This window comes from Monodon monoceros, unplaced genomic scaffold, assembly GCF_005190385.1.
Source record: "Monodon monoceros isolate NGI ecotype Baffin Bay Population unplaced genomic scaffold, NGI_Narwhal_1 Super_Scaffold_6, whole genome shotgun sequence".
NCBI classification, from domain to species: Eukaryota; Metazoa; Chordata; class Mammalia; order Artiodactyla; family Monodontidae; genus Monodon; species Monodon monoceros.
In genome coordinates, this window is record NW_021703783.1 from 54,299,416 (window position 1) to 54,323,049 (window position 23,634).

The following is a 23,634-nucleotide window of genomic DNA, read 5'->3' on the forward strand; positions in this document are numbered from 1 at the left end:
GTGTGTGTGTGTGTGTGTGTGTGTGTGTGTGTGTGTGTGTGTGTGTGTGTGTACACACACCACTTGTACTTTATCCATTCATCTGTTGATGGACACTTTGGTTGCTTCCTTGTCTTGGCTATTGTAAGTAATGCTGCTATAAACATGGGGGTGTGTGTATCTATTCAAATTAGTGTTTTTATTTTCTTCAGATAAATACCCAGGAATGGAATTGCTGGATCCTTGGTAGTTCTGTTTTTAGTTTTCTGAGGAATGTCCATACTGTTTTCCACAGTGGCTGTCCAATTTACATTCCCATCAACAGACTACAAGATTTCCCTTTTCTCCATATCCTTTATTTGTGGTCTTTTTGATGATTATCACTTACTTTTTTTTTTGAATGTTTGAATTTTATTTATTTTTTATACAGCAGGTTCTTGTTAGTTATCTATTTCATACATATTAGTGTATATATGTCAATCCCAACCTCCCAATTCATCCCACCACCACCATCCCCGTATTACTTACATTTTTAATTAAAGATATACCAAATTTCAATTAGAGGTTAGTAGAATAAGGATGTAACTTTTTTCCATCCAAGTTCATACCCTCTGTGTTCGATCAACAAACTCTGAATTTTTTATTTTATTTTATTTTTTGGCCGCACCGCATGGCTTGCAGGATCTTAGTTCTCCCACCAGAGATTGAAGCTGGGCCATGGCAGTGAAAGTGCCGAGTCCTAACCACTGGACTGCCAGGGAATTCCCAACAAACTGAATGTTTTTATTTATTTATTTATTTATTTATTTTTTGCGGTACACGGGCCTCTCACTGTTGTGGCCTCTCCCGTTGCGGAGCACAGGCTCCGGACGCGCAGGCTCAGCGGCCGTGGCTCACGGGCCCAGCTGTTCCACAGCACGCGGGATCTTCCCGGACCGGGGCACGAAGCCGTGTCCCCTGCACTGGCAAGTGGACTCTCAACCACCGTGCCACCAGGGAAGCCCAAACGGAATATTTTTAGAACCCAGGTTAAAAACTCCTTATCAGTCTGGCAAGACATTTTCTTTTTTTTATCAATTTATTTATTTATGGCTGCGTTGGGTCTTCGTTGCTGCGCGTGGGCTTTCTCTAGTTGCGGAGAGTGGGGGCTACTCTTGGTTGCGGTGTGCGGGCTTCTCATTGCAGTAGCTTCTCTTGTTGCAGAGCTCGGGCTCTAGGTGCACGTGCTTCAGTAGTTGTGGCTCGCGGGCTCTAGAGCACAGGCTCAGTAGTTGTGGCGCACAGGCTTAGTTGCTCTGTGGCATGTGGGATCTTCCTGGACCAGGGCTCGAACCCGCGTCCCCTGCATTGGCAGGCAGATTCTTAACCACTGCACCCCCAGGGAAGTCCCAGTCTGCAAAGACATTTAATTTAGTGTCTACTGTGTGTTAGGTAAACGTAAATTGTGTTTAATAAATATTAAATACATTTCTCAATGAATGAATATTACTATTAAAGATGTGAATGTTACTGTAACTTTGTGTTACTCATTGCTTTATAACTCTGTGGAGAATAATTTGGAAACATGGTTTCTGACCCCAGGGTCTGTACAAATGGAGTTTTTATTACAGAAATAAATTCTCTTGTTCTTTGTTTCTTATGGGCATTTCTAATTGAGTCTGTATTTACTACCTGGGATATAGTAAAGCTCCTTAAATAATTTTGGTAGGAAGTTAGAAAAGAATATGATTATTAGTATCAAGGATATTTGGCTGTTTTAATACTGAATAATTGTTCCAGAATGTCTGGTAAATTTCTACTTGAAATAATTTGTCTAGCTAGTACTTCTTAAAAGGGAATACAAATACCTCTTATCAATGGCACACTACTATAGTTATTCTTAATAGGATGTATGATAAAATGGAACTTGGCTGTTGTGCATATTAAGCAAATAGTACATTTTGTCTGTATTGCCTGAAATTTTTGAATTGTGGGGTTTTGTCATTATTCTTAATTCATTAGCAGTAAAACAACTAAAGGTTGTAAAGGTTCTTTATAGTTTCTGTGTTCTCTTATTACAGTGCTACCTGGCCGGAGTTGAGACTGAGTAGACTCATACTCCTACTTCTTTGACTCTAGGTTTACTCTCATCTTCTCTCCTGGAAACATATGTCCTAGGCTTTTTTGTAGGACTTTTTAACTGCCTCCCCCGCACCACCACCCCACCTCCCATAGAGGAAGAATATATGTTTGTTATATACAGAATCTGTCACATGCAGAGATGTGTTGGTGACGTGTGTCCTTATTAACAAGCCTCCACTGAAGTGACACGCTCTTAAACCATTGCTTTCAATTCCTGTAGTTCCGGAGTATTCTGAGCACTTACAGCTAGTGAACTACTCTAGCTTACTCATGTACCCTAAGAATCAGCTGTTTTTATGCCGGTGTTAATACAATTTTTAGTTTAAGTATGATCTAAGCTAATGAAATATGAGTATAGAAAGAACTATTGTTTTAAGGTGTTTGTATATGCTTTGGAAAAGTGAGGTAGATGCCTTGGAAAGACTTTACATAAAATAGTTTAAAAATTACTAAAGGATTAGGTGTGGATAAGCCTAAAGGTTTAGGAAGCTTTTGGTTCGACTGACTAAAATTTATTTTCTCATGTCTCTGGAGGAATGGTCATTTGTGTGTTGGTTAATGCAACAGCTAAGTGATTAAGGCCAGAGCCAAATTCTTTTCATCTTTCTGTTCTGCCATTATTAGAGTGTGAGATTCTCCTTAAGCTAACTCTCCACAGATTTAGTTTGTTTGTTTTGGCCACATGTGCGGCTTGTGGGATCTTAGTTCCCTGACCAGGGATTGAACCCTGGGCCCTCGGCAGTGAGAGCGCAGTCCTAACTACTGGACCGCTAGGGAATTCCCCAAGCTAGCTCTCTTGCGGTTGAAAGATGGCTATAGTAGGTAGTTCTAAATGTGATAGTCTGATATAACAACATCTAGGGGAACAAAGGGGGCTGTCTCTCTCTCCTTTCCTAAAATCCTGCAATCAGATTTCTCCTCTCCTCTTTCTCCTATCCTCTTTCTCCTAGTATCTCACTGGCCAGAGTTGGTTCAAATGCCCTTACACAAATCATTTACTGACAGGGGCATGGGGGTGGTTGGGTAGCATTATCATATTTACTTAAATCAATCAACATTTCCTCTTAAGTCATGTGGGAAAGCTTGAACCACTGAACAACTATGGCAGTCACAGGGAGAAGGACTGGACTGTTAGGGAGTCAACCAGGAGTGTCTGTTGTAGAGAGACAATTTAAAAAGTAGAAAACATGCAAAAATTCAGAAGGATGTAGAAACTGGACTTCTTTAAGGAATTTTGAAGCTTCCTTCTTAGAGAATTGTATAAAGATAAGGTACATTGAATGTATTCATTTCTGTGACTGGGATAGACACAGAGACCTTGGTTGACGATAGTAATCTGGTAGCCTTAAAACTTTAACAAAACAATTTCACTGTTTGCCTTGTGACACAGTGCCTGTTTTTTCTCTGCTTAGGGTCTAAAGCTCAGTGTGAAAGGATATTGTGGGTACTTTATTTCCTGATAGGGGTCTTTCTGAACTTTGAGTCTCCAGCTGATTAATGTCTGTTACTTGTCACCCCATTGCTGATTTCCTTCTTATAGAAGAATAGTGAGACTTCTGAATAGATGTATTATTTGACAGCTGGAATTTCCAGAAATGATTTCATTTTTTTGAAACCATAATTGGTATGATATATGTATATGATATATCTATGATATTTATTACCAATTACGGTTTCATGAAGAAATACATATATCACATTTTCTTCATGAAACGATAATTGGTATGAGATACATGTGTGTGCATGTGTATATATACATATACATATATGTATGTAAAGATTGAATTCAAGTTAAGTGAACAGGAGCTCAAATTCTGGCCCTGTTACTTCCAGCTTAGTTAACTACCTCTTGACCTTGTGTTATTTCCTTATTGTTAGAGTTTGTTTTCTCATCTGTAAAAAAGGGACAGTAATATCTACCTTATAGAATTATTTTGAGGGTTGAAAGAAATTATACATAAAGTAGTGCACAGTGACTAATGCTTGGCAAATGATAGTTAATATTACATTTCTAGGAAGAAATGTTAAGATAGTGGACATATTTTTAAAACCTAAGTATTGAATATATTAGAGGAACTTTTTTTGCTAGAAATTTCTTGTAATAAGGAAGTTTTACTGTAATCTACTTCTGATTATCTGCTTCTGCACTTACAATGTATGTATTTCAACAAAAGAAATCTTGTGCTTAAAAAACAGTGTAAAAATTAATGTTTAAGGCCCAGCATTATTTCTCAGAGGTACAGTAAGAGGCAAGGAAAGGGTGCATTGGCATGCATAGGATCTGTACAGTCTCTTATATACTACCTTCAATTTATATAATGTTTCTTTTTGCTTAGTACTTACACTGAGATGAAAACATTTTTGAATTTCACTTTCTTATAAAGTCTTAACCCGACAGCCTTAACCTTGGCTGTACATTCGAATCACCTGGAGCACTTTAAGCCTTTCTTTTTTTTTTTGCGGTACGCGGGCCTCTCACTGTTGTGGCCTCTCCCGTTGTGGAGCACAGGCTCCGGACGCGCAGGCTCAGCGGCCATGGCTCACAGGCCCAGCCACTCCGTGGCATGTGGTATCCTCCCGGACTGGGGCACGAACTCGTGTCCCCGGCATCGGCAGGCGGACTCTCAACCACTGCGCCACCAAGGAAGCCCTGGAGCACTTTAAAAAGCACCTGCTGACCAGGTTCCATCCCTGACAAATTAATTAAAGTAGGGGCAAGGGAGGGGACATTAATATTTCTTAAAAAAAAAAAAACCTTCGGTGATTCTGATGTGCATCCTATGATTAAAAGCAGTGTAAATCCTTTAGCCTATTTCTGTCCTCTATAAATATGCCTATTGCCTCTTCCTCTCTGTGTTAGTGCCCTAAACAGTCATGTGTCAGTGCTTTGCAGAGCATCTGTGGCTATTCCCTTGACTTTCACGCCAGAAACAGTGTACCAGAAGTTGCCCCTTTGTGTTTTACAAAAAGTAAACTTTGAGAAGTTGGGAGAATGTCTACTTAGTTAGTGTTCACTATGTTATCTTCTTTAAATGGAGGGGTGTAATTATTCTTTTCTCCTTTTTACTTAAGCTTTATTATCTTTTTTAATTTAATTTATTTATTTTTGGCTGCGTTGGGTCTTCGTTGCGGTGTGCAGGCTTCTCATTGCGGTGGCTTCTCTTGTTGCGGAGCATAGGCTCTAGGCACTTGGGCTTCAGTAGTTGTGGCACACGGGCTCAGTAGTTGTGGCTTGCGGGCTCTATAGTGCAGGCTCAGTAGTTGTGGTGCATGGGCTTATTTGCTCCGCGGCATGTGGGATCTTCCCAGACCGAGACATGAACCCGTGTCCCCTGCATCGGCAGGCGGACTCTCAACCACTGTGCCACCAGGGAAGCCCTGTATTTCATTTTACTTGGAACTTTTTAGACTTGGTAGTAGAAATTTTCTGTCTTGAGATGCTGGGCCTTTTATTTTTTTTCTTTTTCTTTTTTTTAACATCTTTATTGGAGTATAATTGCTTTACAGTGGTGTGTTAATTTCTGCTTTATAACAAAGTGAATCAGTTATACATATACATATGTTTCCTCTTGCATCTCCCTCCCTATCCCACCCTCCCTCCCTATCCCACCCTCCCTCCCTATCCCACCCCTCTAGGTGGTCACAAAGCACAGAGCTGATCTCCCTGTGCTATGCGGCTGCTTCCCACTAGCTATCTGTTTTACGTTGGGTAGTGTATATATGTCCATGCCACTCTCTCACTTTGTCACAGCTTACCCTTCCCCCTCCCCGTATCCTCAAGTCCATTCTCTAGTAGGTCTGTGTCTTTTTCCCGTCTTACCCCTATGTTCTGCATGCCTTTTTTTTTTTCTTAGATTCCATATATATGTGTTAGCATACGGTATTTTTCTCTTTCTGACTTCACTCTGTATGACAGACTCTAGGTGCATCCACCTCACTACAAATAACTCAATTTCGTTTCTTTTTATAGCTGGGTAATATTCCATTGTATGTATGTGCCACATCTTCTTTATCCATTCATCTGATGATGGACACTTAGGTTGCTGCCATGTCCAGGCTATTGTAAATAGAGCTGCAATGAACATTTTGGTACATGACTCTTTTTGAATTATGGTTCAAGATGCTGGGCCTTTTAGACAGATAGATCTACTGTCTATTACTCACAGTAAATTCCATGTGTCAGGTACCTAGAAGCCTCCTTGAAATAACATGTGACAGAACTACACAGATATGTAAGAAATAGTGCATCAGGAACGCTACCAGTACAGAAAATAGAAGACACACAAAATTAAGCTACAAAACTTTAAATTATGACAAACAGAGAGTAAATTGATTTCAAAAGCATAGTGTTGATTTATTTTTATTTGTTTTCCTTTGTAAATGTAGACAACTTTTCATTTTACATGTTAATCATAGACTCTTGAAACATGTACTATTAAAACATTCAGAAAAACTATTTTTAGTTGATGTGGCATTTTTCCCAGACTAAGTTTGGTATAAAACAGAAATTCCTGAGTTTTATTTATTTTTATTTTGTCTGCCCACGTTTCTTATATGTAACACAAGTCATCAACTCAGAATTTTGAAAACATTTATCTATGTGATCGAACCAAAAATTAGTTCAGAAAATAGTTCATAAAATACTTGTAACTGCAGCCTACCTACTAACAAGAAAATGTTGCTTAACATAGTTCTGGAATTTGAGAAACCCTAAGGTTTTAAAGATGATGTTAAGTGCATTTACTTCAGCCTTTATTGAGCTCTAGTGAAATTGGTCACATTTGGTAGTGTGTTTTAATTAATAGCCAACTTGGAATATAATGTCCTCTATATCAGAAAATAAAACCTGCCCAACGGGTTCAACTCTCTTAACCTGACCAAATTCACATTGTAGCTTAAAGTTGAGTTTGGTAAAGACTACCAGATTAAAATCTTTTTTTTTCTTTGATGTGGACCTTTTTTTTTTTTTAAGTCTTTATTGAATTTGTTACAATATTGTTTCTGTTCTATGTTTTGGTTTTTTGGCCCTGAGGCATGTGGGATCTTAGCTCCCTGACCAGGGTTCGAACCTCACCCCCTGCATTGGAAGGCGAAGTCTTAACCCCTGGACCACCAGGGAAGTCCCTAAAATCTTTTATTTAGATACCATTCCCAACCTCCAAAATATTTGGGCCATGTTTTAAAGTACTATTGAGCAATAAAGTGGGAGGAAAAAAGAAAACATGGAAAAAAATCAACTGTAATTGTCCACTTTCCTAAATGGATTACTTTGACACAAAACATTTAAAATATAAAATTTTGGAGCTGCACACATTAAAAAAATTCATCTAAATTGATCACTTTATTTTACAGATTAAGAAACTGAAGCCAGAGAGGAGAAACTGATCAGGCTAATACTAACTAGAATTCAGATTTTCTGGTTATTGTTCCATTCAAGGTGTATATTTTTGTATGATGATGACATCCAAAATTTAATAGAATTTGGAGAATAAAGTTAATTTTTTTTCTCTTCAATTAAGTATTTTCTAGAAATGTTACTCATTAATCTCTTATTTTGAGAAGTCTTTTTTTGAAAGAAAAATTGGGGTTCAGTTACCATTTGTTTAGATAATATTAGGTGCTGAATTTTTATTAGCCTCTGATTTAGGGAAACACCTAGGATGAATAAGCCTGCTTATCTTATATTAATTAAGATTTGGTTTATATTTTCCCTCTTACTGGCTTCTTGTCAGATTTTAAGCTGATAGCATGACTAAATCTATTTCACGGGTTTTCAGCAGAAAAGGTGTAAAATGTTTATTCTTTTATCATTTATACTGGTATATTCAGTAACTTTATTCTAAAAGTATCTTGAATTTGAGAGAAGTTATTGCATGAGTAGACACTAGTGATACATGTGTTACATGAATTACTTTGCGTTCTTGAAATTTAATTCTGTTACCAGTCTGTTAAAAAGTTTAAAGTTTTTTGACTTAGTTATTTGCAAATATTCAATACAATTTGGAGGCTTTAAAACATTAGCTTTGTTTACATTGTTTAAAAATCTTTTAAATATTACTTCATCAAGCCTGTCTTTTAAAATATAATTTTGACATACCTGTTAATCACCTAGCATTTTATAAATTTTTGTTTTCAAGCAACATACAACATACCAGTGAAATGATCCATTCTCTAATAATCTGAATGGTTACCATATTTAAAGTGTTTTGTAGTTGAGAACAAACTGATACCAATAGAGGTACTACATAGTTCGTTCTAGCCTTTCCTCCTTGCTTACCTGTAACTTTCCTGAAGTGGGAAATCTGGCTCCCACCAACCACCATCTATTTTACTTATTGTTTATCTTCAGTAGACATGTATAGTTGTTTCAGCATTACTAATCCACAGCCTTGTAAGGAATCACTTTACCAACCAGAACACAGTGTTTATATAGAGTTCTTTTTTTCGGTTACAGTTACCAGTCACAATACCATCTTCCAAAGTTATTTAGGCCAGCACCATTTTCCATACCCCCTTCAGTGTGGCTGTGTCATACATTTGTAATACAGTTACTCTTTTGCCAGTTCTGTATTTCTAACCTCCTAGTTGATTTTTAAGATTTGCATACATTCAGCTTTACTCTTCATGTTGTGAAGTTCTATGGATTTCAGGACATGCATAGCATCTGTGTCCACTCCAGTACCATATAGAATAATTCAGTCTCTTTAAAAGTTCCCTCTGTGTCCCCTTTGTAGTCAGTCACTCCTCCAGTTCCCTGGCAACCATTGATCTATTTTCTCTCTCTACAGTTCTGCCTTTCCAGAATGTCATGAATGGAAACACTATATGGCCTTTTTGGTCTGGATTCTTTGCCCTAGCAAGTGCATTTAAGATTCATCCATATTGCATAAATTAATAGCTTGGTTTTTTTTTAATTGTTGAATAGAATTCTGTTGTGTAGATGTGGTGTTTTATTTATCCATTCACCTTTTGAAGAACATCTTCCATGGTATAAACATTCACGTATAGGTGTTGGTATGAGCGTAAGTTTTCAGTACACTTTGGTAAATACCTAGGGGCACAATTACTGGGTTGTATGTTAAGCCTATGTTTAACTTTATAAAAAACTGCCAAACCCTTCCAAATGTATTTGCTTTCATTTTTTAAAGATATTTTAGCTAGATTTAGAATTCTTGGTTAATAGTTTTTTAAATTTTTTTTCTATAGTTTAAAAATGTTGAGGGGAGTTCCCTGATGGCCTACAGGTTAGTATTCTGGGCTTTCACTGCCATGGCCCCAGGTTCAATCCCTCCTGGTCTGGGAACTGAGATCCCACACCCCTCACGGCCAGAAAAAAACTTGATTACCTCTCCCCTGATTTGCATTGTTTTGGGTGACAAGTTTGCCATCATTTCTATCTGTTTTTGTCTATGTATTCTTTTTTCCCCTTCTGGCCGCTTTATGATTTCTCTATCACTGTTTCTCAGTAGTTTGACTGTCAAATGATGAAGTGTGTTTTTTTGTTCTCCTTAGAGGTTGTTGAAGTTATTGGATCTGTGAGTTTATAGTTCTCAACAAATTTAGGGAAAGTTTGGCCTTTTTTTCCTGTCCTCCTGCTCTTTTACTCTTTCTGGGATACTAATTACATTAATTTTAGACTGCTTGATATTGCCCAACAGTTCACTATCCCTAGTGGTGATATCTCACTGTTCATTGTCCTATGGTTCCTTTTTTTTTTTTCTAGGCTCTTTTCTCACAGTGTTTAATTTTGGAGTTTTTTCTATTGCTATGTCTTCAATTCATTAAGCTTTTCTTTTGGAGTATCTAATCTGCTGTTAATCCTATCCAATGCATGTTTAATTAGAGATATTGAATTTTTATCTCTAGATGATCAGTTTGAGCCTTTAAAAAATGTTTTAACTTTCAAATAATTATAAATTCATAAGATGCAAAAATAGTACAAGGAGGTCCCATATGCCCATCACCTATCTTCCTCCAGTGATGTCATCTTACATAACTGTAGTGCATTATCAAAACCAGAAATCGGTATAACTTACTAGACTGCAAATTAATTCACTTTACCCTTTTCTGCATGCATTCACTTTTTTGTATGTTTTTATCATTCTGTGGTATTTTTCACATGTGTAGAGTCGTATAACCACCACCACCAAAAGCAAGATACAGAACCTTTCTGTCACCATAAAAAAAAATTCCTCTTTCTACCAACTTAGGTATTTTTGATGCCTTGAAATTTTTTAAAAAATTTAAATATTTATTTATTTATTTTTGGCTGAGTTGGGTCTTTGTTGCTGCTCAGGGCTTTCTCTAGTTGCGGCGAGAGGGGGCTACTCTTCCTTGCAGTGCGTGGGCTTCTTATTGCGGTGGCTTCTCTTGTTGTGGAGCATGGGCTCTAGGTGCACGGGCTTCAGTAGTTGTGGCACGTGGGCTTAGTAGTTGTGGCTCACGGGCTCTTAGAGCATAGGCTAAGTAGTTGCGGCGCACGGGCTTAGTTGCTCCGTGGCATGTGGGATCTTCCCAGACCAGGGCTGGAACCCGTGTCCCCTGCATTGGCAGGTGGATACCTTACCTTTCTGGTACTATGTTCATAGTTTTCTTTATTTGCTTGAATGTATAGAATACATTTACAATACCTCTTTAAGCCACTAATTCTATCATCTGTATAATTGCAGGTTTATTTCCATTTATTATATTTCACCTTGTTATGGGTTGTATTTCCTGCTTTGCATGGCTAGTGTTTCTGATTGGATGCCAAACATTTAATTTTACATTATTTAATGATGGTTTTGTTGTATTGTTTTAAATATTGTTGGGCTTTGTTTAGGGGTACAGTTATGGTACTTAGAATTCTTTTGATCTTTTTGAGGCTTGGTTTTAAGCTCTGTTAGTGCTGGTCAAGAACATACTTCAGTTTAAAGCTTATTTGCTTTCATTACTGAGGTTTTCATTACCTTCTGAACTCTATTCAGTACCCTGTGTGTTAAAAGGTCCTACTCTCGTTGATGGGAACATGAGCTCTGGGGATTGTTCTGACTACTCCTTTTCAGAGGCTTTTTCTTCAGATTCAGTAGTTTTTTCACATGCATGCACAGATCATTACTTAGCTAAAACCTTGAGGGGAATCTCTCTCCATATCTTTGAAGCTCTTTGCAGCTTCCTTCTCCCCATTTGCCCTGCAAATTCTAGCTGTTTTGGTGTTTCCCCTAACTCTGAACTCTTTTTCCTTAACTCAGTGAGACTGTTGTGCTCCAGTTGGGTTCCATCGCCTAATCCCCTCCCTGTGTTTCAGCCTTGTAACTCTACACGCAATAGAGCTTACTTTTATTTTGTTCTCTTGATGATCTCTGTCTTGAGATGGTGTTCAATGTCTGAAAATCATTGTTTCATACATTTTTTTCTAGTTTTCTAGTTGTCTAAGGTAGGAAGGTAAATACAGTCTCTGTTTTTCTGTCTTGGAAGGTATCCCTGCCTTATAGAAAATTTCATTTTAGTTTTATAAATATTTGGCTTTTCTGAGTTTTTAAATATTTATAGGACTTTGTGGGAAAAGCAGTGCATAAACTTTAATAAATTTAGGTACCTAGGGTGCATGTTCTCTCTCATGTTTTCTTCTTTTCACATATTCTCTGTGTCACACATATATTCACATCCTTTTTTATCTATTCACTGTCCTTTCATTCCTAATATGATGAGTATCAACACAATCTGTTATTGAACATCTTTGTTTAATATAAGATAGTGGTGACAAATGTTAGCTTTTCATGTTTACCCAGAAGAAAATAAGAGTGCCTTAATTTCTTTTTCCCTTTGTTTACTGAAAGGAGATAATGATTTTTAGTTATTGTTCAGTATAGAATGTTGATTCCTATATTGGTTAGAACACATACAGGCATACATCTTGTTTCATTGTGTTGCAGGCAGGGGGACCCCTTCCCTTCCAGGGCCCGAGAGTGGGCTCTTGTCTAACACTCGGAAATGAATTGTCCGAGGAGACACATGGGCTGACAAAGCAAGAGGCTTTATTGGGAAGGGGTGCCCATGTGGAGAGCAGCAGGGTAAGGGAACCCAGGAGAACTGCTCTACCACGTGGCTCGCAGTCTCTGGGTTTTATGGTGATGGGGTTAGCTTCTGGGTTGTCTCTGGCCAATCATTCTGACTCAGGGTTCTTCCTGGTGGTGCACGCGTCATTCAGCCAAGATGGATTCCAGCGAGAAGGATTCTGGGAGGTTGGTAGGACATATGGACTGGTGTCTCCTCTCCTTTTGACCTTTTCCGAATTCTTCCGGTTGGTGGTAGCTTGTTAGTTCTGTGTTCCTTACCAGGACCTCCTGTTGTAAGATAACTCAAGCAAGTGGTTACTGTCGTGTCTGGCCAGGGCAGGCGGTTTCTGTTGGTGGTTCCCTTAACAACCGCACTTTGCTTTATTGTGCTTTATTATTCTATTGTGTTTTTACAAATGGAAGGTTTGTGGTAATCCTACATCAGACAGGTCTGCGGGTGTTGTTTTTCCAACAGCATTTGCTCACTTCACGTCTCCATCACATTTTGGAACTCTTGAAATATTACAGACTTTTTCATTTTCTAATATTTGTTTTGGTGATCTGTGATCGGTGATCTTTGATGTTAGTATTGCAAAAAGGTGATGACTCACTGGAGGCTCCAGTGACGGTTAGCATTTTTTAACAAAAAAGTGTTTTTTAGTTAAGGTACGTACATTGTTTTTTTAGACATAATGCTATTGTATACTTAATAGACTACAGTATAGTGTAAACATAACTTATATGCGTTGGGAAACGAAAAAGTTTGTATGACTTGCTTTATTGTGGTATTTGCTTTATTGCTGTGATCTGGAACTGAACCTGCAATATCTTGGAGGTATGCCTATAGTGGCTGTTGTTTGAAACCCTAAGCCATGAAATACTTGAAGTTATCCCAAGATGGGGAAACAAAACAAGCTTTACTTTTGTACTAAATCCATAGTATTCCAAAGTTAATATTTTTTTAATCTGGTAAATGTACAGATTAAATATTTTTAATTATATTATTTAGCATATAAAGTCCTAATTATCTCATATATATATATATATAATGTTACACTGTTGAAAATAGAATAGCCTTGCCTGATTTTAGATTTCTAATATATCTTTTGATGAAACTGGTACAAATGGAAGATAGTGCATGGACTTTCAACTTATTCTTAAACTTATTTAAGAAGGAAAACATGCTTATTTTCTAAGAAAAAACTGAAATTTTACACTTACTGTCCATTGAATTCAGACTTGTCATGAACATGTTAATAGTAAAGCAAGTACTGTTTTAAACTCTCTTAATATTATAAAATACATTAAAACAGGGTTAATGTTGTTTAGAGGATGCATAATAAATAGGTTTGTTCTCATTTTGTGACAGTCATGAACATTTAAGTTGGAGCTAAATGTATGTCACTTAACGATTCTTGAACATCCAATTCAGTAGTTTTTCTTTATGAATAACCTAATTCCTTGCTAGATTATATTTATAGCAGTAAATATACTTATGCTTTAAAAAACCTTTCTCCTTTGTTACTTTTGAGAGAGATGTATTTAATTCCAGTAGTACATATAAATTTGGTAATGCACATTTACATTTTTGCCATAGAGCCAGGCATCTCTGAAGTATTTCAGCCAAACATTTACAATGCAAGATGGTCAAAATTAAGTAAAAGTATATAGCACCCACTAACTTGTGATCAGGCATAAGAGAGGAGGTGGAGTGTAGGTTTTCAGTACATGAATTCTTTCTAAAATTTAAATCTAATAATATTAATTTTTAATGTTTTCCTTGAAAAATTTTCTGACCTTCTTACTAGATTGCTTTTTAGACGTAATCCATGTGTATGTGTATGTGCATGTTTGTTGGTTTTAGTAAAATTGATTCATACTTCTGATGAAATTAAATTAGATGTTTTTATTATCCTCTCTGAAAGTAAATTTTGTCTAATATTAAATAATTGCTCTAAATTTGAATATAATTTTTAGTGGTTAGCAACTATTGTTAGTTCAGTAGGTATACTAACTTACTACTTTCCTGGGGTAAACATTTTACTAAAAGTTAGGTAAAAGTAAAAGTAAGACTTTAGTCTTAAAAACGACTATTTACAAATTCTTTGTAGATACCACTTTTGAATTTTTGGTCTTTCATTTTCAATTTACGTTCTTGAGTTAGCATCTCTAGAGACTATTACCTCTGCTTCGGTGATTGATTTTTTTTTTTTTTTTTTTTGTACCTGAAGTTTACAGTGCCTAGTCATTTTGGACTTATTTAGCTCTGTCCAGGTTAAGAAATAAGCCCCATTATTTTTCTGCCCTAATGTAAAAAAGCACATTCTATTAGAGCATGCATGAAATTGGAGGATTGAAGGACAAAGGCTTCCAGAAAGTTGACATGTGTTGCTACTCTTCATTGGAGTAAATTTTAATAGAATATTGAGTTAGGTTTGCATCTGTTAATCATCCTAACATTATAGGATGAATTCCCATCTTATGGCATAGGAATAAACCTCATAAACTGAATGAATAGCGGCTGTATAAATAAGCATTTTGAGGGGAGGGATTTGAAATTAGATGACTGAATCTGAATTAATTGAACATTTCTGAGACTAACAGGAGGATGTTTATTTAAAAGGAAAAAAATGTGTCAATTCAGGGCTGAACTTTTTTGTCCACTCCATTTTTATTCACTGTAAGTTTCTTTCTATGTGTGAGGTCTGGCAGACAGTTTTAATTGGAAGGGAAAGGTTTTCATATTTAATAACTTCTATCTCAAATAAAATGTCTGCCAGTCTAGCCCTCCCTGGATGGTTAAGAGGAAGATCAATTAAGATATAAAAAGAGTACTTTTTGGTTTTGTTTTCTGTGTATCGTATTGGATATTTTTGCTGCTGTTCATATGTTTACATGTTAGTAATTTTGACGGCTTTTGGATAATTCCACTCTAGAGGGAGAACTGGTGGGCGGTCCTTCCTGTGACACGACCCTTGAGTGACAGTTCTATTTGATTGCCTCCAGTACTGTGAGGAAAGGACACGACTCTATGGTGAGGACTGATGGACATACATTATCTGAGAAAAGAAACTACCAGGTAAGATCAAAAATTTTTTTCCTTTTTTCTGTTGGTCATATAGTTACATGAACTGTTTAACATGTTGTATTTAATTGGAATCAGGTTGGATACACCTGAGTTTGAAAAATTGGGGTTATAATTTTAAAAATACGTATGTTGGGTTTGACAGTTGAAATAGTGGGAACATTTTTCAGAATAAAGCATGCTTATAATATAAATGTATATTTATTCTTATAAATAATGTATATATATTATTATAATAAATGTATATACTTTTAGTGTCAGAACATAATTTTTCTGGTGTGTATATCTGTGTCAAAACTTAGATTATCTAAAACACAATTTATGACTTCATGGCTGGATTCAGAGCTAGTATTCCATAAAACAATGTTGATTGCTTTTATACGTATTATTTCTGGAAGACTAAACCTGAAGTCTTAGGATCTATTCGGGGTACTAGAGCATCACAGGAATGTAGACAAAGTTGGTTAGAGTATAGAAAAAATAGAAATGAAAATCCCAGGGTACTCAGAGACCCCAATTCTATTGAATTTGTCATTAGCTTGCTGTCCTTATAATGTTAGATTCTTGTTTTCTCATTAAGTTAGTTAATAATATCCATCCCCTATGAAATATGTAAGAATGCTGAAAGGATGGTTGAGGTGTAATATTCCTGTTTTCTTTCTGAGCTTTTAAAAGAAGGTGAATTTTAAAGATAGTGCTATTAAATAGTGATTTTAAGAACTCTTACATTTGAATTTAATTTTTTCAAAGAAAATCTGCTTTATTCATTTGATAATAATTTAATATCAAATTATGTAATGACTCAGAATACACAGTAGTTCATAGTTAAGTAGGAATAAGCTTTAGGCTTCTTTCACAAATACATATCCAGCCTCCCTCTCTCCCTTCCACCCACAAGTTTTGTTCCCTCCAGGCTGTGAAGGCAACTAGGGTGATAGCAGCAGCTTTTGTTAACTAACCATTTATCTTCTAATCATTTATTTTAGCCCAGTTAGTCTTTTCTTCCCTCAGATTGGAACAGTGAACATTGGAGAAAATTGTAAATGGGTCTTCATGGTGAGATAACAAAGAGCCTTTGAACACAAGACTTAGGTTCTGGTTTGGGCACTGTCCATAATGAAAAGTAGTGTCATATTTAACCTTTCTAGAATTTGACCTAATTTTATGTCTGAAGTTTCTTGCCAGATTTTTATAATTTTAATAAACCAGAGTAAGCTGTGGCTATGCAGAATCAGTTCTCCCTGTAACCTTTTCTGTTCTGAATTGTTTTTATAGAATTAATCAACATGGCCTCTGTTCATTACTTATACTTGCTGTAACTCCTGCCTCACAACCACTTCCAACTACCTTGACTCATAGGATTTTAATTGGTTACACTACTTGGGTTGTTGTATCTTTTGATAGATTCTGCTAAATTATTTTAAGAATGTAGTGATTCTATATTGTGTGGCTTTTCAGTGTTTATAATCCAGTTTGTAAAGCGTAAGCAGAACTTTTGTATGATCACACAGTATGATTAATTTACTTTATGGAATCATATTAATAAAGAATTCCAAATTTTACACTTAAGAAAGGAATAAAAGGAGATTATATTTTATACATGAAGGGATTTCCTAATTCATTCTACTCTAAAAAAATGGTTTAGAGTCACACTGTTTCGGTCACATTATTTACAAATAATTCATGTCTTTTAGCTTACCTGAAAATGCATTCTTGGTTAGGGTTCTTCTGCCTGAAAATATTTTCCCTTTTCTCTTTTCTTGTTACTTAGTGACAATTGGTGCATGTTGAAATATTCTTGGAAACACTTGTTTAAATTGCCATTGTAAACTTATTTGTGAAAACCTCTTTTGAAAAATACATGTATAGACATATAATTTCCTGTCTGATAATTATGATGAGTATATTAAGAGCATATGGGAAATTCAAAGGAATAGTAGGTAAATTACTAATATTTATATTGGTAGCACTAAGAGTTTGTATATGCTGAGATGAAATGATCTGGATTTTTAACAATTCCATTTTGGAGGAATTTTATTTGTTGTTTTTCATGGATAAAGTAGGATTTCTTTGTAGCTGTGTTTATACTAATTAATTTATCTTTGAGGCCTTTTGTTTTTGGAGGTTACTTGATGTCTTATAGTGTTATTTAAGCATTCTGATAATAATAAGCTAATAGTCCAGAGTTTAATAAAAAGGATAAAATTTCCCCAGTTCTCCTTTCATTGTGGACTTGATTAAAGACTTAGGAACTCATTTGGGAAGGTGCATTCCCTCAGCTTTGTGCTAAAACCTAATGACTTTTAAATGGGTGTTGGTTGAAGTATTGATTTTTCTATTGGTATCTACTTTGTGTGTTTCATTTGTCACTACGAATTTAAGCCCAGTTAAAAGTTTTTTGAGTGTGACTAGAGTAGTTGAAGTTTATTTGCATAGACAGACTGGTATATTAGTTCAGATGAGATAATTTAATTATGTAAATGGTTTATAGTTTATTCTTTTAGAAAGATTGTCAAGCTTCTTCCAAGGAAATGTAACTCCAGTTTTTAGCTAGAATTTTCTTTTCTTTCTCTAATTTACACTAATTTATTCCAACTATGAGCATGCACAAATTTAACCATATTAATTACCAGGTTAACTTACCAGTGCCTTCTTCCCCTCTCTTATATAATGCAGACGAGCTCCTAAATATTACATATAATCTTTGCACATTCTGACCCCGCATACTTTTATTTCCATTGTCTCCTCTGTTTGCTTATTGAGTAATATAAATGGAAAAGTTTTTCCATTGAGTAATATAAAACTGCTTTTAAATCTCTATGCTATGCACTTTTACACTTTAAGCCTTTACTTGTTTGGGTTCCTCTTCATGTAATGCCTCACCTTTCTTCCATGATTCAAGAATTAGGTATCAATACTTTCAGAAGCCATTCTGTGATGGGCTTCAGCATTCCTTCTCCTTGCTTTTGTAGCTTTTGTGCATACTTCTAGTTTAGTGTGTACCATGATACAATGTAGTTATGTTTATTTTTCCTTGTCTTGCTGTAGCCCCGTGCTGTCCAGTACCGTAGGCACTAGCCATAAGTGGTATTTAAATTCATTTAAACAAAATAAAATAATTTAATTTCTCAGTCACATCGACCACATTTCAAATGCTCAATAGTTACATGCTGTTAATGGCCACCATATTGAACAGTGCAGATATAGAACTTTTCCATTATTTCACAGAGTTGTATTAGACAGTGCTACTGTATGTTACAAGCGTCTTGAAAACTGGAGCCATATTTATTTTGGTACTGCCTGTACCTAGCATGGTTTCAGTTACATAATAGGTGTTCAAATGCATGTTGTTTCAATAAAATTAAAACAAAGAAAGAGGTGACAGGAAGAAACTGCGAAGTGTGCTGTGGAAAATGCCACTCATATATATATATCTCCAAGATTTTTAGAATGCTACTTTGAGGTCATCACATCATATGCTAGCTAGTTCAGTGTATGTTATTTATAAACTAGATCTAATGCATCCTAGTCTGTACATTCCTTAAGAATACCTCATTATCTAGAATACCACATTAACTTTGTGGAATGTATCCTGTCAGAGAATGATGGCAGTGATTGTATTGCTATTTCCTCCTCTCTCCCCCTGCCGTTAACTATTTTATTTCCTTTCTATTAGTTTTTTTAAATTACAGAGCTATAGAATGTGAAAGTTTACCTTCACAATTTTACTTTTAACAGTTTAGTGTGTATCTTTTCTAGTGATTATATAGGTGCAAATGTGATTTGTTGTCTTTGTTTTTAACAAATACGCGTTTTTCTACAGCTTGAGTATTGTACTTAATGGAGATATTTCCATGTCCCACCCTTCCACTGCCTCCTTCCCCAGAAGTACTCTGTTGTTTGAATTTTGTTTTATTCTTTTTGTTTTTATATTTTTATTACATATATATTTCAGTATATAGGTGCATCTTTATGTATCATGTGGCAATTTTTTGAAAAGTGGTTCCCTATATTCTGTTATTTTGAATAGGAAAAAAAATAATGACTTTCCAGCCCACCCCAAACCGTAAACAATTTCCCAGATATTGCTAAAACACTCAACACCTATCTGACATTTCAGATATCTGACAATTCTGCATAATGTAAAGCATTTAAAACACAAGTTTCCTAATTATTTAACAATCAGTGGTGCACATACAAATTCATCTGGTACGTGTGCTTCCATTCAGTATGCAAGAGTATTGTACAATACTGTATACAAATTACATTTTTTTCTTTTGCACTGCAGTAAAAATTTAATGTAAACAAGCAATGAAGTACCCCATTTCTTTTATTATAAGTGATAACACATTATTGAAAATTTTTATCTTTCTGCTATCAGGATGTATTTTACAACTGATTGTATCTTAGAGTCATAGTTGTAACATAGTAGCTTATAACCTTCTCTTGATAGCTTCTAGTATGATTGAAAACAGCACCAGCATCAAAGCACTTGGAATCTGATATATTACGTACGTTAAAGATGCATAATAAAAAGAAAACTTAAAATGGAAAAGAATTTTTGAAAAATGAATACTTAGCAATTCAAGAGTTGTCAGAATAGGTCTAGCGCGTAGAACAGAAAGACGGAGGCTTTAGACATCCTTGCTGTTTGGCCCTGGGTTAAGGTGAGCAAGAGTGAGCTGAGGAAGGAGTTTGTTCAAAAATAAGTACCTGAAATCAGTGAACTGGTTCACAGTTTATTGCTCTTGAAACTCCTGGAAACAAATGGCTGTAGCCACAGGATGAAGGAAGGGGAATAAAAAAACTCAAATTGGTGACTGTTAAGTTGTCTTCACTCGCAGTTATACAATTCCTGCTAAAATGAGATCGCTTTTGTAATTGCACTTTAAATGTGATGCTTCTGCTCATGTCACGATCGTATTATCAGCTGCAAAAGTTATTTTGACTCCATGACCTAAATATTTGTTTCAAATAAATTTTGACATTTATTTGTCATTCATGGCTCATCTTTTTCTTCTTCCTCTGGCCAACCAAAAACATCAAATTAAATGAATTCCCAAGTTCCTCATTGGTTGGTTTATTACGTGATGCTAACAATGTTGGTCTTTCTTTGAGTGCATTATATGTTCTGATACTTTTTTACTCATCTTCTGAAATCATCAAATGAGATGACATTTGTTTTCCACAAAGCAGGTTTCACTAAAGTACATGGTTCTACGGCACCCTTAGTATCTTAGTAATTTTTTCACAGTGCCCCTGGGCCAACAGAAATGTTAACAGTTTTGTTAAATTAAGTAATTAGGTCTAAACCACTTACGTAGTTCAGGTGGTATCTGATATCTGACAGATATCTGATATCTGACGTGTTCCCTGAGAAGATTTAAAATATCTGGCGGCATCCTTTTGTCTTCACTGTGGTGCTCCTTTGGGAACTTAGCTCTAGGCTTTTACACGTGAAATATTGTTTTCTCTTTCAGAAATACATTTTATATTTAAATAATTTGCCCTAATCATGAATATGGAATGTGTTCATCATTAAATAGAAAGTTAAAACATTAGTGTAGATACTTCTATCAATCAGAAAATATAGAAGCAAAGTTACTATTTTTTTAATTGAAGTATAGTTGATTTACAGTGTTGTGTTAATTACTGCTGTACAGCAAAGTGATTCAGTTATACATATATATACTTTTTAAAAAATACTCTTTTCCGTTATAGTTTATCATAGGATATTGAATATTATTCTCTGTGCTATACAGTAGGACCTTGATGTTTATTCATCCTATTGGATATATACCTATATATCAATGTATATGTCGATATATATAAAAGCTTACATCTGCTAACCCCAAGCTCCCACTCCATCCCTCCCCCAACCCCTGCCCCCTTGGTAACCACCAGTCTGTTCTCTGTGTCTGTGACTCTTTTTCATAGACAGGTTCATTTGTGTCATATTTTAGATTCCACATTTAAGTGATATCATATGGTATTTGTCTTTCTCTTTCTGCCTGACTTAGTATGATGATCTCTAGTTGCATCCATGTTGCTGCAAATGGCATTATTTCAGTCTTTTTTATGGCTGAGTAGTATTCCATTGCGTATATGTACCACATCTTCTTTATCCATTCATCTGTTGATGGACAGATGTTTCAATGTCTTGGCTATTGTAAATAGTGCTACTATAAACATGGGGGTGCATGTGTCTTCTTGAATTACAGTTTTGTCAGGGTATATGCCCAGGAGTAGGATTCCTGGATCATATGGCGACTTGAGGAACCTCCATAGTGTTTTCCATAGTGGCTGCACCAATTTATATTCCCACCACAGTGTGAGAGTGTTCCCTTTTCTCCACACCCTCTCCAGCATTTATTATTTGTAGACTTTTTAATGATGGCTATTCTGATTGGTGTGAGGTAGTACCTCATTGTAGTTTTGATTTGCATTACTCTAGTAATCAGCAATGATGAGTATCTTTTCATGTGCATATTGGCCATCTGTACGTCTTCTTCGGAGAAATGTCTAGTTAGGTCTTCTGCCCATTTTTTGATTTGATTTTGTTGTTGTTATTAAATTGTATGAGCTGTTTGTATATTTTGGAAATGAAGCCCTTGTCGGTTGCATCATTTACAAATATTTTCTCACAGTCCCTAGGTTGTCTTTTCATTTTGTTTATGGTTTCCTTTGCTGTGCAAAAGCTTGTAAGCTTGATTAGGTCCCATTTGTTTATTTTTGCTTTTATTTCTATTGCTTTGGGAGACTGACCTAAGAAAACACTGGTGCATAGTTACCTTTTAAAATATAATCTCAGGCCTTACTTAGATTCTGGGATGATTGCACTGATGGTGACAGCTTAGTTTTTTGTTTTTTTAATTTTTCTGAATTCCCATGTAAAAATAGAACAACTAGATAGAAAACCAAAACCCATGAAAACATTTGTAACAAAAACTGGGGATGAAATATCTCCATGAACCTCAAAATATAAGCAGGTGAAAGTCTAACAAAAGACCTAAATTTATCAGTTTTTATGCATGAGAACATAGAAGCATTGGGGTGTATGGACCTGGGCATAGAAGCACCTCAAAGTGGTGAAGAGACATTTTGAAAGTGGTAAGTGTGATTAGCCAATTTGAAATTGGGGAGGTTTTGCCCACTTTATTAGATCAGGGTTAAGGGACCTGTGGTGAGACCTAAAGTGACTTGAGCTGCCTAGCTATGAACTCTCAAGACTGACCCACCAGTGCTCCCTTCCAGGACCCTGTTGAGAAGTTTCTGGGAGTGGAATCAAAATTGAGCAGGATAGGGACAACAGGGACAGAGGAAAGAGAAGGAGCAGATTAAAGTGGGAGAGGGGAACAGAGCCAAGAAAACCTCAGCAAACTTGCCATTGTACTTTTAGAGACTGCATGAAAACAACAGAAGAAGGAGCTTTATGAAGTTAGAGAAGTTTTCTGAACCATGTCGTAGTCTCAAATTTTATGAAAATTAAATTTACAAAAGGTCTTCTAGGAATATGTTTAGGTGTGTTTATACCAATTTTGAGTCCCATGAACAGTGTTCATATTGATCTGACATTTAATAATGTCAAATTTTTAATTTTTCAAATTTATTGAGGTTGTTTGAGACATATTTCCCTATTGAAATTAAAAGAAGATATTCTCATGTCTTTTTAAAGATTTTTAATTTTGTCTTTCATGTTTAAATCTTTCTGAGATTGATTTTTGTATATGGTTTGAGGAGACCAAATTCCTTTTCTTGGCATAAAGATAATCAGTTATATTAGCATCATGTATTGATTTTGTTCTTTCTTCCTCCTAATCAGCAGTGCTCTGTTATAAATCAGTTCGTTTATATTTGTGGGTCTGTTTCTTATATCTATTTTATTACTTTGATGTGTTTGTCTCTGCCTGCACCAGTGTCCCACATTCTCAACTACTATAGCTTTGTGTTAAATCTTCGTGTCTGTCTCTCCACCTTGGTCTTTATTATTGTCTTCACTTTCTTGGCCTTTTGTTCAGTGACAGATTTAGAATTTGAAAAAAAAAAAGTCATTGTGTTTACAAGTGGAATTTTATTGACTTCATTTTTATTTGGGGAAGAAATGATATGTTTATGTTATTCTTCCTCTCCCTGAATTCATACACTGAGGTCTTCTGTATTTTCTCTCAATAAAGTTGTATTTTTTTTAATAATGGAATTATAAATCTTTAGGCAGAGTTATACATAAGTACTTTTGTTGCTTTTTTTGGTAAATTGTATTTTTAAAATTATATTTTATAGATGTTACTGTTATATTGACATACAGTTGACTTTTAAACTTGATTACTGTTTTCTCGGCTGCATCGGGTCTTAGTTGCGGCACACGGGGTCTTCGTTGAGGCACGCAGGATCTTCCGTTGTGGTGTGGGCTCT

At 35.7% G+C, this 23,634-nt stretch overlaps 1 protein-coding gene across 4 annotated transcripts in view; it reads left to right on the plus strand.

Annotated features, from left to right (window-relative positions):
• CNOT2 (CCR4-NOT transcription complex subunit 2) overlaps positions 1-23,634 on the plus strand; it is a 111,503-nt gene that overhangs the window by 27,134 nt on the left and 60,735 nt on the right. For 2 of the 4 annotated variants that reach the window (XM_029204209.1, XM_029204210.1), the window contains exon 2: positions 15,074-15,216. In XM_029204209.1, the coding sequence (XP_029060042.1) occupies positions 15,169-15,216 (48 nt within the window). In that variant the 5' untranslated portion in view covers positions 15,074-15,168. Of the gene's footprint in view, positions 1-15,073; positions 15,217-23,634 lie in introns of those variants that run through there. The other 2 variants (XM_029204208.1, XM_029204211.1) reach the window with 2 other exon arrangements.